General features: G+C 36.5%; 1 protein-coding gene across 1 annotated transcript; it reads right to left on the bottom strand.

Annotated features, from left to right (window-relative positions):
* Window positions 1-3,334: 3,334 nt before the first annotated feature.
* Window positions 3,335-12,951, bottom strand: LOC110804201 (protein ROOT INITIATION DEFECTIVE 3). Its single transcript, XM_022009763.2, has 8 exons — window positions 12,628-12,951; window positions 12,419-12,532; window positions 11,658-11,791; window positions 11,394-11,541; window positions 11,085-11,287; window positions 7,778-7,908; window positions 3,915-4,141; window positions 3,335-3,829 (listed from the first exon to the last, which is right to left on the bottom strand). The coding sequence occupies exons 1-8, from the start codon at window positions 12,850-12,852 to the stop codon at window positions 3,653-3,655; spliced, it is 1,359 nt and encodes a 452-aa protein (XP_021865455.1). The 5' UTR covers window positions 12,853-12,951; the 3' UTR covers window positions 3,335-3,652.
* Window positions 12,952-13,322: the final 371 nt, after the last annotated feature.

Consider the following 13,322-nt stretch of genomic DNA (forward strand, 5'->3'; position numbering starts at 1 on the left):
AGCAAGAAAAAATTTATTACTTTCGAAGAATTCAAAGCATAGTTTCACTCAAGTGTTTCAATTCTATATTCTTATGAGTGAACAGTTGTATGGATGAAAAAAATGAAAAAAGTTTGGTGTGGTTTGTTTGATGCATATTCATGTGTTGAGTGGGAGAGTTTGTGATCATTTTTCATTTTTTGATCACGAGATATATTAGGATTTTGGCTCCCCAAAGCTAAAGCTTTACGCTCACATTTTACCCAAATTTACCATACCCTTAACTAAGCCTTAAATTACAAGCATTGAAGACCTTCCAACGTTTCTGCATAAAGTCATATTAATATGAAAATAGTTGTTTATGAATGCAAGTTATGACGTGACATATTTCGAGTCGACTATTAGGTTGAGTGCAAGTCTTTTTAAACACACGGGTGTTGTAAGTTTGGGAGGGAATTGATCACATAAATAGTTGGAAGGAGAGCTATCGGGTACATCTTTTACCCGCCACATAAATGAGTGAAGAGTGTGTAAGCACTAGTCTTGAATTTCATGTGCACTTGTGGTTTTCTCTACATGACGATTGTTAGGGAAGATTGATGGTCGAATGGATTTGATTAGTTGACATTAATGCATATTTGTTGGATTTTTCCTTGAATCGTATCCGTTGTTTTGAAATGTGTTTGGCGTGAAGTTTTGATTTATGTATTCATCGATGATGTCTTTGTGTAGGGACAATCAAAGATCTAACTTGGGGGAGTTTGATATATGCATACTTTATAGTGATTTTACCCCCGTCCCTTAGTACTTTTCCATCTTAAATGAGCTCTTAGGAGCCTTTTTTGGTACTAATATGCGTTGTGCAGTGTGCCTTGAGGTTCAGGTTGTTTGAAGAGAAATGGCTTTTTTAGGGTCGTTTCATGATTTTACGGACCACTACACGATCCCGAGCATGTTCGGGATGACCATTGTCAACTCTTAGGAGCCTACGATGCTTATATTTGAGCCATAAGAATTAGACTCAGTGATTGGAAGAAAGAATGGCGTCCCAAGGCTTATACTGAAGGTCTCCCAACGATCTACGGGCGAAGGGAGACCAATTGGGAAACAGGAAAAAGCATAACTCAAATCTACATGCGCCTAATCGGGCACCATTCGCCAGGTGCCCATTTGGCGCTGGGCTCGTCAGCTTCTACAGGGTGAAGAGCCGCCCGTCGGGCGAGAATTAATGTTTCGGCACACGCTCGATCGGACGCCCGTCACCAGGTGCCCATCGGTCGCTTGCGTGCCTTGCCTGCTGCTGCTATTATTTGTCAAGTTGTTCGCACGATCGGGCGGCCCTTTGCCCGATCGGGCGACGACAACCTGAGCGCGCTTTTTAGCTTTAATGATCTATTTTTATTTAGATTTTTGGGTAAGACTATAAATACTAGGCCCTAAGTTATTTGTAAACATCTGATTTTCAAGCACTCTTACTTCATTCTACTTAGTTTTATTATCTCAACCTTTTGTTAAACACCTTTTAATCATTCAATCCAAGTTTCAAGCTTACAGTTAATTCTTCGTTCATCAATTCGGTATCGATTCATTCCTTTTTTTTTGTTTTATTTCAATTATGCTTTCATTAAATATATGTGCTTTGTTTACTTCAAATATGTGTGAGTAGTTTTAATCTAGGGTTTTGGGAATCCATAAATTAATATGAAGGGATGATTGGTTATTGTTGATTGTTGGTGTTGTTGATTAGTTTCCTATTGATTGATTTCATTTGCAATTAGATTTGCTCAGGTTTAATTGTTATAGTCCAGAAATATTGAGTTAATAATCGAGAGATGCGGTTTGATGTTTAGGTTAGTTTCGATAGGTAGAATTAGTTCTAATAAATTGCGAGAGCCTGTTATTACTAGTTCTATGACTGATATCGATTCGAGAGAGCATGTTAGTCTCACTAATCGTTTCATTGATTGTTAATTGTTGTGTTTCATCCCGGATTATTGTTCATTGGTGAACCTATACCCTAGGCCCTTTATTATTTGATTTCTCCTTGTTTAATTAGTGTCGTAGTTTATTTACTCAACCCAACCATTATTCCTGTTACCAATAGTCTAGATCTTTATTTAGTAGTGGAAAGAACACTTTTCATGTGGATTCGATCCCGACTTCCCTTGCTATTTAGCTAGTGATTTTAGGTTTATTTTTTATTAGGGGATACGACATTAGCCTGTCAAGCTTCATTTGCAAAATCCGATGCCATAATCAAACTCCAAGGCACGTTTCCACTCAAAATCATATAAAGGCTAGCAAAAATGGGAGTTGGACCAAAAATTGAGAAAGCCCGAGCCCTGGTTTCGAAAACCGAGTAAAAAGCAATCCCAAGCACCTTTTTCGAACCCGTGACACACTTCCCTAAAAATGTCACTTTTTTGAAAATAATTTATCTTGTCTTGCCAACCAAGAAAAGACACAAAGCTCAAACAACCAATCAAAAGCATGCTTAACAACCTAGCTTAAACTTGTTGATTTTATGTCGGAAAGTGTGCAGAACTTGCCCTGGCGCCCAAGGGGTGTTGCGCTAGGCACAAGCCCTGAACCTTCTAAACTCTATAAATAACCCCCCCCCCCCCCCCCCCACGCGTTTTCCACTTCAAAGGGGAGAAGTAAGAAACAAAACAAAGCGGCGAAACCCTGCTCATTTCCTAACACAAAACTCTTCAAAATTCAATCTTCAAATCTCTTCAAAATTCAATCATCCAAACTCTTCAAAATTCAATCATACAAACACTTTAAAATACAAAATGTAACTATCAATTTAGGAGTCCAAGCTTGGAGGTTAACCAACACCCAATTCTAGTTAAATTTCCCAGGATATTTCCAAATCTTCACTTCTACCTTTCTTTGCATTTCAATTACTGTTCAATTCCAAGGATGTTCATATGAGTTAACTCACATGAACTAAGAAAATATGCAATCTTAAGAGTAATCTTTGATGGAATTAAACTTTTGAAATTCCATTCTAATGATCTTCCATACCCTTCTTTCAATTTCAAGTTTTTATTTTTTAACCATTTCCAAAAATATGATTAGTAATTGAAATTTCACTCTTGAAAATTCTCTTTACAATCCAAAATACAATTTCCTAAACCCATTTATTCGTGGGAAATGTTCCCCAATAATTCTTGGATATTCCCTAAATTTGTCTAGGTTCTTGACTCTCATCCATGGATAAGGTTAGGATTTATCATCAATTCATCACAGTTACAAACGACTAATTAAAATGATGCAAAAACATAAAAAACCACTGCTCGTACAAGTTGTACTTTAGGACGCAGAATAGTAATTATTGTGATTGCAACAATTATGTATTTTCTCTAAATTTGTGGTATACTGATCTATTTTATCATTGCAGATGTTGTATAGCTGATAATTAGTAATGTTTATCCCTGTCAAATATTTTTTGAAAGATGATCAAAAACGAACCAAATGAGAACTACGGAGCCTCATAGCATACAAAACTTGAAAACTGTTACGACACTAGCAAAACCTGAATCGAATTTGGTATTACTATGTTTTGCCCGAGTGTCATCCACAGGCTCATGTGCACGAAACTGATGCAAATTATCACACTTCTTTTTCCATAGCTGGATAACTTGCATCACCCTTTGCAATAATATCTTCAAGCAGAATTAATTTTAATATGCTTAGCTTGACTATCATCAACAAGTTCATCAACACAAAACTGATGCAAATGATCGTACATATTTTTCCATTGTTGGACCATCTGCTTTGCTGTCATGCACTCCAGCTTTAGTCGCTCAACTTCCATTTCTGCCGCAGTAGTTGAACCTTGTTGCTGAAGGCCGAAAATGGTAAAATTAACCACCACAAATCACATTACACAAAAATAAAATAAGACAGGGTAAAGACTGATCATTAACCTGAAACTCTTTGATTTGGTTGTTCATCACATGTTCAATGAGGCAAGAACCACCAGCTTGATTAGAAGAGCTGTCACAACCAATAAAAGCCTTTGTGCCCACAGGTTCGTCACTAGAGTTTGCATATTTTTCAAGTGGAGGAGGTAATGAGGTCCTCTTTCCAAGAGAAGCTTGGGACTTCAATTCTCTCTCTGGAGACCTAGTAATCAGAATGTTGGTCACTGGACCTGTAAAGCATAACAGCTCAGGATTGCAGGAACACTATTAGGGGGTGTTTGGTATGAATGTTGGAAAGGGAGTGGAATGGAAACAAATAAGAAGGGGAAAGGGTAAGGTTAAGTATTACTATTATGGGTTGTTTGGTATATCGTAGGAAAGGAATCGCTTATATACATTTTCCTTACTTGATGTTTGGTAAGTAATAAGGAAAGGAATAAATTTTGTAGTGTTATGTTCTACATCATACATGTACAATAGAAAAGAATAAATCAAAAGAAACTACTGATGCTGGTTATAAAATCATGTTGTTTGGCATAAAAATACTACTCTTGCTGCTGTTATAAAATATCAACATTTCAAGGTAAAGGAATAACATACTTGAACTACTACCCAACAAATTAGCTAAAGATATCAACATTTCAAGGTCAAACAATAATCCCAGCAACTAAAAAACCCCAAATAAACTCAGCAACTAAAAAACCCAAAAATAATCCCAGCAACTAAAAAACCCCAAAATAATCCCAACAACTAAAAACTCCAAAATAACCGATTGATTATGTGTTTGATAAATGTAAGCCGATTGTGGGAGTATTAACAGTTGTAGTAGTTGAATTTGAGATTTTTGATTAATCGCCAAAATGAAGAAGATGAAGACAAAGGTGCACTCATCTTTAAAGATTAGTGTCAAAATGAAGAAGATGAAGACAAAGGTGCTGCACTCATCTTTAAAGATTAATCGCCAAAATCCAAAAAGTATGATTAATTTATCAAATCATAGCTCACAGCCCTAATAAATCAAAAAATGAAACAATAATCAACGAAATTGCGAAGAATAGTCGATAAATGCTACCGTTGTGAATGAAATTGCGAAGAACCCGATGTTAATTGATCCGAAAATCGATGAAGATGAAGCGAATCACTTGTGAGATCGGATCGAAATTCAACAGAGAGAGGGGGAGAGAAGGAGAGGGAGAGAAATGGAGGCGGCAAACAATTGTTTGAGGGGGAATGGAAATGGTTACTGTAAGGTTTACAGCAGAAACAAAGTAAGGGGATTAATTACTCTCCGAAAACGGTAACTGTTACCAACATCCCATACCAAACAAGTTGTAACGTAAACCATTACTTGATTCCGTTTCCGGCTCTAACATTCTTCACACCAAACACCTCCTTAATTCCTTTTCTTTCCAATTATTTTGGCAGGTAACAGAGGGTGTTTAAGGAGCACAAACTCGACATGATTTGCAACCAACATATCCATCCACTGACTTACTCCCATAAAACCTACCAACAGATAACAGACTACAGCTTACAATCATACTGAAATGAATTTCAACACGTCTCTTTATTAATTTTAATGATTTATGTCGGTATAGTTTTCACTCACTATCATCCCATGGATATTAATTTAATGTCCCTTTACATCAGCCTCCTAGAACTATTATGGAAGAGCTGTACAATTGATAAGGCAAATGACGGAGTATTATAGGCAAGGAAGAAGGATTTGCAGATTATTTTCATCGACTTGGAGAAGGCTTATGACAAGGTGCTGCGAGACGAGCTCTGGTACTGGTACGAAATACTAAGAAAGGTATTCCTCGTAAGTATATAGACCTACTTAAGGACATGTATCGGGACATAAAAACGAATGTAAGGGCTTTTGGTGGAGTCCGTGGACGACGGAAGGATTTTACTATTACGATTGGCCTACATTGAGTTTCCCCTCTTTGCAACAGTATCCAGGACGAGATACCCATGGAATATGTAGTTGCAGTCGATATTTTGAAGTGGGCGAGATTAGAGTTGGGGTTAATGATAATTAGAGAAATGGAGGCAACAAATAGAATTTCGGGGGTCAGACTAAGTCGAATGGAGTACATGGAATGTCGTTTTAGCTTGAAGAGGGAGTCAAGTGAGGATGCAGTAGAATTGGGTAGTAAGGAGTTTCCCAAGAGTGAGTGTTTTAAGTACTTTGGGTTGGTCGATCAAGATCAAATCCAGCGGCTCCAGCAATTGAGGTATTCTGTGAGCCGTAGTGGTCTTAAGGGAAAAATCTACCAGAATACCACCATCAGACCAGCGTAATTATGAAGGGCATTAGGAAATATTAAATTAGGAAAATTGGAGTAGCAATGAGCTACTGATGAGTGTGTTGAGATGGTTATGTCAGAACACCTCAAAAGATAGACTTACAAATGAAGATATTAGGAAGAAAGTTGAGTTGTCGATATTGAGGATAAAATAAGAACAAATTGCGCTAGTTTGGGCATGTGAGACAGAAATTAAAACATGCGCCAGAAAGGAAAGTAGAAAGTTGGGATAAGGAGATCTTAAGAGGAGCCAAGGGAGATCGGAGATGACTCGAATTAAAGAAGTTAAGAAGGATACGAAGAAGTTGGGTTTACAGGAGCATGGACCATACAACATTTGATAGAAGGGTATGGAGGGAGAGGATTATGCTTCGATATTGTTCTTGTTGTTGTTGTATCATCCCAAACAAGTTTTAAAAAAAACGATGAGAAACAAGCTTATTATTATTTTTATATATGAACATCTAGCAGAAAGTGCAAAAACGGAAGACAAGCTTGTTAGCACATATCAAAATTAAATCTCAAGAAGGCCAGATTTTAAATAACGTAATGGAATGCATTGATATCAAATACCATATAAGTATATAATAATAGTCCAGTTAAACTAAAATGATTATTAAAGCCAACAACTAAATTTGCTACATTACAGATAACTTTTTTTCCTTTTATTAATAGAAACCTTACCGATAATTGGCCATACAAATATGGAGACTAAAGATCACCTTGCCATATCCCTTGGGTGGTCTTTCTTTGTTATAAACAATTTCTGGCGTAAAAAGGATTTTCGTGTAAACAGTTCTTTCCACTGGTCTTTCTCCGTTATAAACAATTTCTGGCGTAAAAAGGATTTTCGTGTAAACAATTCTTTCCACTGGTCTTTCTCTCAAAGCTCTCCCACCTTTCTTAATGGGCATTCCAAGTTAGATTCTCGACGCAAGTGTATCAATTTCATTCCCTAGCGAGTTAAGTGCTTACGAGATGAGAAGGGAAAAGAATATAATCTAATGAATATGGAGTACGCCGAAAAAACCTAATTCAGCTCTACGTAAGATTGCCAACGTACGTTTGAGCAACCGACAGGCAGAGTGGCATACCGGAAAAAAGAAAAGAAAGGCAGCCACTTCTTTCTTCCGACCACTTTCCCAGGAAAATCCCCATTCTTCTTCATGATGGCATTCACTTATCTTCTAACTTAAGCTAATACTTCACTTAAGAAAGAAGAAGGTTCTGGAAATAATATTAAACCATTCCTTAGGTGCACGCAGACTCCACAAAACTTAAAACTTCCTCCATACCTTTATTTTAAGTGATGTAGTTTTTTTTCCTGATTCAAAGTGTTACACTTATTTTATAGACTAATTCAGAGGGTACCCTCCCAAGATATAGTGAGGATTTGTATCCTGTAACTCAGTTGCCAAAGGTGAATCAATTCCCACTACCTTTTTCTGCTCCTAACCATGGTAAACAAGGATATGACAAGGGACATGACAAAATAAGTGCATCAAACCAAAAAGTTCTAGATATTTATGAATATATTATCAGGCAAGTCATTACCTTTACCGTGTGGAAATAGGCGAACAATATCACGAGTTCTAGTATCCCATACGCGAATTTGTCCATCCTCTGATCCAGAAACCAACGAGAATCCATCAGCACGGAATGCTAGAGAGGTAACAGCCCTACAGCTGACCACAAGTGAAGAACAAGAGAAAGCACACAAGTAAATAAACATCTAGGAGAGTGGTGCCCAAAAAGGACAACAATAGATAAGTAATATACTATATTAAAAGACCATTTGCTAAAACGAAGAGTTTAAGCAATATAAATTGATATGCCAAGTATTCACCATTTCAAATATGAAATGCAACTGTAGATTACAGAAATCCAAATTAGCTAGAAAATAAAGAAAAAAGCAAATGGGGAAATATTAGCATATCCCGCCTCCAGATATTAATTTAAGTATATTTATTTCTTAGAGTACTAATACTAGTAACAAAAAGAATTAACAAGTTGTGAAGTTATAAATTTTCTATAACAAGGTGAGCTTATGTGATATGAAAAGATATGATCCTGCGGCTCTTGCCTAATGTTATATGAAACACTCCCGCTTTTCTTATTTGTTCTTCCAACTTTGGCTTTGTGGTTAAAGTGAAAAATATTTAAGTTCTTTTTTTCGTTCATATGCATCGTAAAACATTGACATGCTGTAATATTGGTTTTAATGAATATTTCAAAATAGGGTTTTTCTACATTATACCCTTGTGTTTCAATGACATTTTACGTTGTACACAAGCCTTGTAAATTTTCCAACTGTACCGTTGTAGTTGTAAAATTCAATCAACGTTATCCCTATCGCTGACTCAATGTTAACAAGTTCCGTTACTTTTTTCAAAAAATCAAAATTATTTTACGTTAATACTGGGTTAACAACAAAGGTAAGCTTGATTATGATATATGAAAACCTTGGTTTGTTTATAAAGTAACGGAATTTGTTAACATTGGGTTAGCAAACAGGAGAGAGCACACAAGTAAAAGGGTACTCCCTCCGTCCCGGAATACTTGACCTGTTTTCCTTATCGGGCCGTCCCTTAATACTTGACCTGTTTCTAAAAATGGAAATATTCTAACAATATTATATTATTTCTCACTCCACCCCTATTAACCCACCTACCCCTACTCCATACAAAAAATAATTAAAAATTCAACCCCTACTCTCCCCCAACCCCACCTCTTAACCCACCTCCCACTAACTACATTAAAATAATACCCCACTATCAACTACTACATATTAAATTAAATAAGTCAATTCAAGTCCCTTAAACTTTGTGCCGGTCAAACCGGGTCGAGTATTCCGGGACGGAGGGAGTAACAAACAAGAATAAGGTTGGTTATATTTTACAATTACATGGGTAAAATATGGACGATTTCAAATGCATGGGTACAACGTAGATTTCAAATGAACACAGGGGTATAAGAAAAACCAAAACATTAACTTCTTATAAGGAGTAAATTTATCTAACACTTAACTAACAAGGAGGGGACAAGGAAATTTTGAGCCCACATGTGCCATATCCATACCTAAATACAAGTGAAACCATAGACCTATGCAGATTAGTAGACCTTGTAAAGACAGAAAAGGGATTTAGCATTGATGCTTTAAAATTTCTCGGAAGTGCAGGTCTTTCTCGAGGTTATACCATAGCATTTACTCTAATAAGAGGCGGATAAAATAATCAAATTTCAACACATTTGAGTTATATAGGCGCTTTATTTGTCCCCTTTGCACGTTTACAATGAAAAGGGGAAACCTTTCTTCACATGTGTATATGGTTGGAATTTCTTGGGAACCCAACACCCAACTAAATCCATCCCTTCTTCTCAGAGTCAGTAACTCAGTTATAAGTCTTATTTTGATTGGATTAGTTAGTGTTAGACCCAGAGTTTCCAAACACTTTCTCAAGTCTCTTCAGGCTGTTTATATAATTATTTAATGTCCAGTGTAAACCACAATTACTCGCAAGGGTGATAAAGTCAGTCTACATGTTTATACAATTAATCTACATGCATTGAATATTCCTCTTGATGTTTAAGTAAAAACACCACAAAGTGAAGGGAGCTGGAGTACTTTACAAAGAATGGGGTCAAAAGCCAGGGAATAGAGACTAAAGCAAGGTCCACTAGTTAGACAATAAGACTCCAAACAACAAACAAGCTCAACTTGTATCTACGCCTGTACGGAGTATTAGACAGAATTCTGTTTTTATTGTTCGAAATATAAGATATTATAATAAATACATAAACCTTCGGAAGATTGTTTCTCTAATGGAGAACTTATCCTCAAGTCTCAAGGTATTTGCACTGTTCATAGAGTACAAAATAACATTACAATAAAAATAGAAGATGACAAACACAAAGCCCATAAATTAGAAACAGTTAGCTAGCAAATGATACTTTGTATTCACCCCCGGTGAGCAAAGAATGCCCCACATTCTATGCTTGTCAACCACATTTGATGTTGTTAGGGTGAATTTATCCCTCATACTACCTCAACCTTCGGGACTACAGACCCTGCCACATTATCTTCTCCACTAACTTTTACCTACTTTTTCATTAAGACTCACACAAGATTCTCCCTGTTTTTACACATTATCCTCAGACTCGCCTAATCTCCTGAAATAATATTTTATGATTATATATCTATTTTTTTGTACATTTTCTAAATAATATTGAAATGATATTTTTTTACATACAATAAAGTAATTTATAATTCGGAAAAAATGAAAAAAAAAAAAAAAACTTAAACGTTAATTTATAAATTGGCATATTTTCCGTACAAATTAGAAACAATAATACAAGACAATAAATTAAAAGATCTAGAACATGAATACATAAAGAAGCAATAATTTAGTTAGCGGCTCCTCCAAAACGTGACCAAACGTGTTCCATCAAGTCATGTTGAACTTGATGACATTGAGTTCGATTACGAATTCGAAAGTGCAGCAAAAATAATATAGTCGTTGAAGTGCAGCTAAAATAAATAAAAATATAGTTAACTTTTTCTTTCTTTTAGGGGGCAAAAAAATAATTAAGTTTGATGATGTGACATGATTTGATTTGGTGGGAGAAAAAGTGGAGTCTTGAGTGAGTATGGAATTTTCAAACTCACCTCTAAACTTGGTGTAGTCTTTTATCACATTATCCCAAAAGTCTGGACTTGGGATAAACTCACCCTTAGTTATTAAACAAACTTCACATAGTGAAGCACCACTCTCAAGATTTGTACATACTACATACATGGTGAATACATCAGAATGACTTATTCAAAAAAAATAAAGAATGTGTATAATAATAGGTATCAGACCTTGAGTTAGCTATAAAGCCAATGATATGCTTCCCATAGTCAGTACTACTGCTCGTAGTTAAAGCATTAAGTGCAGCTATGTATATTTTGCCATCTCTACCGCCAGCATAAAAAGCATACTCTCCCACATCAATGGCAATTGCATCAATAACAGACGGGAATATAATGTTCCGCAGCAATCTTCCTGTTGCCAAGCTCCACACCTACAAATGGAAAGACTCCACTTTTTCTTAGATCATTACTTATCTTACTTCTTTCCATTTTCTTTTTTAACATGTTATCATTGATGTCGGACAAAATATATCTAACCTTACAAGTTTGATCTTCAGAAGCAGAAATAATGACAGCATTAGATCCACCATGACCTGATTTGACATCTGTAACACGTAGAGTATGCTCCCGAAAATTATGTACATGGTCATGCCTCGCTTCCTTTCTTCTAGCATCGTCAAACATCCTGAAACCCACAAGAAAATGGGTAGCACTACTATCATCCTCAAGAACAGATCAATCCAACCAGAACAGTCACATATAAATTCGAAAACTTAAACTACGAGCAATTTCAGACAGTACATGAAGAGCGACCAAACTTTAACACGTCCATCTTCTGCACCAGATATTAGCAGGGATTCATCATCGGATAATGTCAAACATGAAACTGCCCCATAATGCGCACGCCATTTCTTGAGCAATCTACCAGTAAAAACCTAATTCACATACACAGAGAAAACAACAAAACGAATGTTTAATAAGTTGGCCAATACAGCCTAACTAATAAAGTTGCACCATCTGATTTAATTGGTGTCAATTAATTAAGCTACCACAGTCCTCCAGATTCAAATGTTAAAAAGTAAAAAGCTATATGCAACCCTATGTGTTAATATGAAAGTTAGAAACATCAATAACGCCGATTAACACGTAATTTTGTCATGAATTCATAAAACAACAATATATTCGGGAAAATTAGCTCTTATGACTGCATATAGCAAAACCGTAATTAAAACATAACAGAAATCCTGACAAGTTCCACAAAATCTCTATTCCTCATAAAAAAGTACTTCAAAACTCGAAAACCCCATTATGAAAAAAATAGAAACATCAGAAATATCAATAACACTGATTGACATGTGATTTTGTCATGAATTCATAAAATAACACTATCTTCGGAAGTATTAGCTAGTTACAACTCTTATAACAAAACTGTATTTAAAAACATAAACAATCCTTACAAAATTTAACAAAAGCTGCATTTGTCATACAAAATTACTTCAAAACACGAAAACTCCCACCCAAAAAGTTAGAAACATCAGAAAAACTATGGATGAAAAACCTACCTCCCAAACAAAAATATCGCCTGAAACGCCGCCACCAATTAGGTATGTACCTTCGCGATTCGACACCAAGGGTTTAATTGGCTCTGCCGGAAAACTCCTCACTTCCGGCTGAGGCTGCACAGTTCAAACAATTCAATTAGCAATTTAATAACTCGAAGGTGTCACATTTGAAGTAAATCAATTGAATTAAGTAAGAAGAGAGGGAAAACCTTGTTCCATGACCAGTAATGAATGAGGCCGGAAGTGGAGGACTCCCGGAGCTGAGAGGAGGCTAGGAAACGGCCGCCAACGGAAACGAGGCCGTGAGGAGGGGACAAGCATGTTTTGTAAGACGACGGCGCCCCCTCCTTACGGTATTTCTCGGGGATAACATCTAAGTCAAAGCGACCTACGCCGCCGTCCATGGAGGACGACGCCAAAATGACCTCCTCCATTTTTGAGTGACGAAGAGGTTTTCGAAGAGGGTTTTAGGTTGGACCGGGTGTTTTTACCAAACGGTTCTCTTTACGGCTTCACCTTATTCATATAAAAGTCTCGACTCTCGAGTAGAGGTTAGCAAATAAAACCATTATACGTAGTAACAACTTATCTGAATGTTACGAATTACGATCCGAACGTTTAGTGCTCTAAAAGGCAATTTCGCGCTAGCTCGATGCAGTAGAACACTTGCGGTTGTACTTCAGGATTAACACGACACCAGGATCGTGTGCACTCACAAGTCTCGATTGGAGACCATAATATTTGCCCAGAAGATGAGAGAATTTGAGAGAGTATGAGATTTCAGTTTTGTAGAATTGTGTTTATGAAAAAACGGACCCTTATAGCAAGAATTAACTAAACCGATGGCGACCAAAAATAATATACGGGCTCACAAAACCCACCTCACGCATAGGGATGTCAGTGG

This window comes from Spinacia oleracea, chromosome 2 (genome assembly GCF_020520425.1).
Source record: "Spinacia oleracea cultivar Varoflay chromosome 2, BTI_SOV_V1, whole genome shotgun sequence".
NCBI lineage: Eukaryota > Viridiplantae > Streptophyta > Magnoliopsida > Caryophyllales > Amaranthaceae > Spinacia > Spinacia oleracea.

Bases quoted from the DNA above. Each gene is read 5' to 3' on its own strand.
- LOC110804201 (XM_022009763.2), bottom strand. From the start codon at position 12,852: ATGGAGGAGGTCATTTTGGCGTCGTCCTCCATGGACGGCGGCGTAGGT. The intron at 11,288-11,393 runs GTTAGATATATT...TTCCATTTGTAG, and splicing joins CTGAAGATCAAACTTGTAAG to GTGTGGAGCTTGGCAACAGG. The intron at 7,909-11,084 runs GTCTGATACCTA...ACTTGTGGTCAG, and splicing joins GGCTTTATAGCTAACTCAAG to CTGTAGGGCTGTTACCTCTC.